The sequence below is a fragment of the Miscanthus floridulus genome, chromosome 10 (genome assembly GCF_019320115.1).
Source record: "Miscanthus floridulus cultivar M001 chromosome 10, ASM1932011v1, whole genome shotgun sequence".
Taxonomy (NCBI): domain Eukaryota; kingdom Viridiplantae; phylum Streptophyta; class Magnoliopsida; order Poales; family Poaceae; genus Miscanthus; species Miscanthus floridulus.
In genome coordinates this window covers 107,850,764-107,857,095 of record NC_089589.1, presented here as the reverse complement: position 1 = coordinate 107,857,095, position 6,332 = coordinate 107,850,764, and the positions used below count along the sequence as shown (strand labels likewise).

Here is a 6,332-nt window from a genome sequence, read left to right as displayed (position 1 = left end):
TCCAATGCTGCTGGGCCCCACCGGCTAGCCCAACACTCGGCCAGGCCAGCCCATCAGCAGGTGGCGCGTGGCACCCAGGAGGCAGCACTCCAGCGCTGGCTCACGCACCGAGATGGGAAAAAAAATTCTATGGAAACTGTATCCACATTTGCGCCTTGTATATATATGTATGGATAGCTGACACCTGTTGACCTTTATGGTGCATGTGAGCTTAGGCGGATGGGCGTGGCCGCCTGAACGAGCTTAGCTGGGCCGAGCCTATTTTTTTTGCGAAGGACCACTCCTTGGCTAGCATTGGATAATTGAAGTCCCACAAGTGTCGAGCATCCACACCATGTATGCATCGCGTAGCGGTGGATACAGTATGCAAAGAATTTTGAGGCTTTTATTTGTGTGTTATTAAAAAGGTTTGCAATTACGCACAAGCCATTAAAAAAGTTGAGCTCCTACGAGTGCCATCGTTCTGAACTTCTTTGCTCTTCAAGCCATTCCGTCTTTGTTCTGTTTGTTTTTTACCGTTTATTAGCTCTTACATATGGGTCTGGTCAGTGTAAACCTCCAAAATACCATTCTCGTGTCCTATCCTCTTGCTTCTTTCTCTCTCTGTCTAGTGGGGCCAAACTGTCAGCGACCCGGCTCCACCTTCCTCCTCGCCGTGCGCTAGCCTCGCACCGTGTCGATGCCGGGGTGGAGCTCGCTCGCCCGCGCCCGCACCGAGGCGGAGCTTGCTCGCCCGTGCTCGCGCTCGCGGTGGCCGGGCGGAGCTCCTCCGCACGTGCGCCCATGGTGGCCAGGCAGAGCTCGCATGCGCCTACGCCCACGGGTGGCCGGGACGGAGCTGCCCTCCATGCGAACCCGTGGTGGCTAGGGCGGAGCTCCCCCATGAGCGCGCTCGCGGCGGGCGGTCTTGGCGATCAGGTCGTCGATGGCGGAGAAGATGACGACCTCGGCCTCGACGCGGGACGACTCTAGGTCACGGGACGACGGGATGTAGTGCTGCACGTATGGCAGGCAAGTCTCCTCCCCGAGCCCGGACTGCTCCAGCAGCCACGCCATGAACCGGACACTGTGCTCGTCGAAGCCTGGCCCCACGCGGGAGTGGTCCAAGAACGTCGCGAACGGGACACGGCATTTGGGTTTGGTGCGGAAGCACACGAAGTCCACCAGGTACACCGTGCGTGGTCGGAGCATCAGGTACAGGGGCTTCAGCCGCTTGAGCTGCGCCAAGGAGCCACAGTGGAGGAGGGCGCGGGGAGGTAGCATCCGTGACGCGCGGGTGATCTCCACCAGGCGCGTGAGACGGTGGCTATGGCGAGCTCTACCGGGACACGTGCAAGACGATGGTCGCCTCGAGCATAGCTGGTAGCTGCGCCTGTGGAGGGCCATCTAGGCCGGTAGCGACAACATAGTCGGGCACGATGCGATGCTTGACAGTGGCCATGTCGGTGCAAGGCAGCGTGAAGCAGTTAACATACACTTCAGCAATGGCGTTGGCAGCGACGTGATGTTGCTGGGGTCAGCAGCATGGGAAGAAGTGCGATGCCTTCTTGTGTTCGAGCTCATCGCTCTAGGATCGCCAGTTGAGGGGACATGAGCCGGGGCTCATCGCTCTAGGCGTTGGCATCTCCGCGTCTCCGTCGACCTTGGCCTTGGCCTCCTGCACCACTGAGGCTCGCCGCCACGCCAAGCTGGGAGCCAACCCCACCATCTATGATCTCGTCAAGCTGGTGTTCGAGCCTACGGCCGCACCACCTCGAGCACTCGGGACGGCAATGAGGGTGAAGAACCAGACCGCAGCGTAGAGCTCCCTCGACCCTTCACTACTACAGAATAGACTTGTTGTCCCGGGCGGTAACGGCCTTTAGTGCCGGTTACCGCACCGGGACAACGATCCCGGGACTAAAGATCCCTGCCCCGCGGACGACCGTTGGGCAGGGACCTTTAGTCCCGGTTGGTATTACCAACCGGGACTAAAGGGTCCTTTAGTCCTGGGGGCAAAAAATGCCGAAGCTAATGTCAAATTGGGACATCGTTCTAAAGTCTGTTCTCTAGTAGTGCTTCATGTACACAGGAAAGAGAAGAGAAAGAGAGAGAGAGAGAGAGAGAGAGAGAGAGAGAGAGAGAGAGAGAGAGAGAAAGTTTGGGTGGCTGACAAACGGATCCCATTGTAGGGTAAAATGGTCATTTCACTTGTCTGTTTGACATCGTTAGATAGAAAAGCGGATGGAATGGCTTGGAGAGCAAAGAAGTTTAGAACGATGGCACTCGTGGGAGGTCAACTTTTTTAATGACCTATGCGTAATTGCAAACTTTTTTAATGGCACATAGGTAAAAGCCTCTAGATTTTTTTCCCCGGAGATGACACTGGCCAGAAGAGCACAACATTGACTTTGGTACTCCGGGAGACTGAGATGGTCGAAGACTCCAAGCGCTCCTGCGCGTACATCCAAGTGCAGAGAAGGGAGGCCCAAGGCAGCCCACGACAGTCTACGTGAGGCGTACGAAGTGGCATCAAACCGACGTGAGCAGGTTCCTACTTGCCAAATGAAGGAGGGATCCAGGAATATTCCTTGGAATATCTCCATTCTTCCAAGGAAGCTTTCACCTAGAAATAGAGGACCTCTCTACACTTGGAACACATCACAAGGGCTCTCCTCCATTTCTAAGATATAAAAGTAGTATAGGCTAGTTGGTCCTCCATTTCCAAGATGTAAAAGTAGTATAGGCTTAGTTGGGAGTTACGTGAGTTGCTTAAGTTCTAGAGTAGTCCTCAGAGGTCTGGTATATTTTTTATCATACCTTTGTAAGACTCAAGATTCAATATATTTATCTTCTCTAATTACTTGAATGTTTATCTTGGTGATCTAATCATGCCTTAGTGTTTAGCTAAGTGTGGTAAATATAATTGTTCTACACCTTAACATGGGATCTCCACTCGCATCGAGTGCTCTAGTTATAGATCATGACTAGAGTATTAATCTATAGGCTAGACGTGGTGTCTAGTCTATAGGTTACCTAAGATGGCACCCAACCCTAGGATAGTTGTGGTAGCCTCAGGTGGTGACAGTCGTAACGGTCGATGTATTCCACCACGTTTGGCTTGGTGTTTGTAGGACCGTAGTCGGAGCTACCTAGCCCCCTTCTCATCCCTGTCCATGGCTAGTGTTCTGATGTCCTGAAGTATTATGGTGTGATCGCTACGTCAGATCTTTGCTTAGTTATCCCTCTGGTATGCTCTAGAATGGAACCGTAAGTAATAGAGAAGTATATAGGAGCTTGAACTCACCCGTTGTCCTCCCAACATAACATGACTACTGTTATATCTTATCATGGAGTTCTCCTGTGTGTGTCATTTATCCATCAATCATATTTGCACTTACCCCCACATTAGTCAGTCGGTATACTAGTTACTAGATATGTGATGGTTAACTATCAACTTCTTTAACCATTGCTTCCGTATGAATAAATATGATACCGTGGAATACTCCTAGGTGAAAGCTACAATGGTATTCGTGCGCTTACGGATTTCTCTATTTGCGTTAACAAATACCAACAAGCTTTCTGGCATCATTGTCGGGGAAGCAATTGACGTAAAGATTTTGATATTGACCATGATGTCTACTAACCTAGTTTACCACTAGCTTTTGTAGGATTACCCTTGTCTTGTTGAGTGTGGAATAAACAGGACAACACCGGCTTTTCGACCTTTCGGCACAATTCCGCAAGAACAAAAAGAATGAATCATCACGAGCCTAGGGTGCCCAGTCATTTATGAACATTCAACACCTCCCCCCTGTCATCTCATATAAAGGTATATGTATACATACTAACCATATGCAGATGGAGATAAGGTCGCCATCAAGAAAAAACAAAACCATAACATGTGATGGAACAAATACTCACAATTCCATCATAAATTGTGAGTAATGTGAAATCAATCAAGGTATGAGAGAACCAACCCAAAATTTTCTTTTCACCACTGCATGTTTGCTTGATTCATCAAATATCTAGTGCTTTCTGCGGGTGGCTCCTAGATTTTGAGCTATATTCGGGGACCATGCCTAGTCTAGGTAGATGGCAATTTCTTTGTTATCTACCTATTTGATGCTCTTAGTGTAGCTTCATAGTAGACGTATGTTAAACGGGACCATCAGATTCATATGTTGGCTTTGCCAGTCCATATGATATCGACAGAAGGTCCATGCTACGAGAAAAAGCTAAAGCCTAGACTTTCATGCATTTTACTCGTTCAATTAGATTTCCCTTTTCAAAACCATGGCATGTTTGTTTAATTGCATTCATCCACCCCACTTGCATTGCTTTGCATATAAAAAAAACTTTGGTTCTCTATCTGATTCACCATTCAAAGCTCTCACTTCCATTTGAGTGAATCTCATGTTTACCTTCATGCTTCATTTTTTTATTCTAGTATGCTTTGGTTTGGGAGAACTCGACATGCTTCCATAGGCTATTAAATTAAGCATGGTGCTTAGGTTAAATAGTCTACCTTAATCAAAGTGTACATAGAGTCTAGTTTGATTATTGAACTAAAACTGCTTGTGCAGACATTGGTTGTATGCATGGACTAACCCCGCAGGAAATTATCAAATTCATGAGGGTAAGTCCTTGAGATGAATTTGTAACGGAGGAAAATCAAAGTGTTAACATTGAATGAAACCTTGATCAAAAGAAAGATGAATCACACACCTGCCAAGTCAAACCACACGAAGATCACGATGGCATGGCAGAAGTAAGAAGGGAAAACTATCCATATCCTCATCACCAGGAATGGATAATGCGAATTCAAGCTAAATTCAATAGAGAAATCCTGCTCAAAGGACTTAAAACGGTGAGTCCTTGCTGAAGGTAAATCGACAGTTATCACACATTTAAATTTAGATGCATTTTTAATCTCAAATCTCAATTTTTTTTAAAAAAAATCATCAATGTTTTTTCTTTAAAAAATTCAAAAAGAATTGAATTATTTGCCTTGCATAATAAACTCATTTTAACTTAGTCTTGTTTTTAAGAATAAAGCTATGACCTCCAATTCTAATAAAATCTCCCACAAGAAACAAAAATATGGTGCTAGACTAGTTCCCTTCTGTATTCTTGGTCACTAACAATTACAGGAACGAAGGATGAACGATGTCTAAGTGCATGGGTGTTGTAATACACTATGAGGTGATGCTACAGATGTCCACACTTGGCTTTTAGCATAAAAATCCAAGTGTGGGGGAACCCGACCCTACTATGTTTTCTCTTGGGGATACGCTGGTTTGCACTCCATTTCATCACCCATGTTTTGCTCTGATAAGTTTGATTGTGTTTAAAATTGCCATACACGTCAATCAAACTTAAAATGTGAAATAAAATCTTGCTAAATTATGAACTTGACTTTATAAAGATTGGCCGGCATAAACTTTATTCCTAGTTAATATACTTGTTACCTGTGGATACATCTTTATTAGGAAAACATGTCAACTAAGTTATTGTGAAGTGAGATATGGCAAAGACTAAAGAAGTCCTATCTTATCTATGAACGCCCTTGGAGATTTCTGTTTTAATAAAACATCAAAATGTATAGCAATACTTCTCCTCATTGGTCAAAATTCCTACCAAGGCCAAAATACCATGTTGAAAACCTTCCACATATGTTGCTTGTCTTTGTATTGAGCTTTGTCAAACTTTGTTGACCCGTGTTGAGAAATTTATCATGCTCCCAAGATCAAGATCACGTACACTGGAAGTAAGCAAAACATGCATTTCCATTTCCACAAAATAAATACTCCATGTGTTCAAACATTTCTCCATAATTCTTACAAATGAGGCATGGGCTATGAGAAAGTATTGAAAAGAAAAAAATGTGGACACATGAAGGTCCATAGTTTAAAAAAAATTATGGAGACGTGAAGGTCCATAGTTAAAAAAGAGAGAGAAAATAACCATGCTCTCAAATAAATATGGAGAAAGAATCATGTCATACTAAGGAGTAATCATAACCACCACATTTTCACAAACATGCATATCTTGATCTAAGAGTATGACATATTTCTCCATGGATCTATTGTTTGACTTAGCAATACATGCAATGCAAGTATGCCTTACTCTTATCCAACCTAGAGCTCCACATAATCTTATTAGAAGTAGGATGTAAAGGCAAAGCATCAATGCCTTGGTAAGAATACATACACTATTGAGTGATTTGAGAGTACCATTTGAGGAGAAGTATAAGCTATGTTTTAATTTGCAAAAGTTATAAAAACTCTAAGTATGCTTCATAGTGGGATAATGATGACTAGGTGTCAAAGCCGTTTCACTTTTTAACCGCC

General features: G+C 45.1%; 1 protein-coding gene across 1 annotated transcript; it reads right to left on the bottom strand.

Annotated features, from left to right (window-relative positions):
• Positions 1-864: 864 nt before the first annotated feature.
• Positions 865-1,263, bottom strand: LOC136489233 (3-ketoacyl-CoA synthase 6-like). Its single transcript, XM_066485929.1, has one exon. The coding sequence runs from the start codon at positions 1,261-1,263 to the stop codon at positions 865-867; it is 399 nt and encodes a 132-aa protein (XP_066342026.1).
• Between the last annotated feature and the right edge of the window lie 5,069 nt (positions 1,264-6,332).

Coding starts and splice junctions, on each gene's coding strand:
- LOC136489233 (XM_066485929.1), bottom strand. CDS start 1,263: ATGCTACCTCCCCGCGCCCTCCTCCACTGTGGCTCCTTGGCGCAGCTC.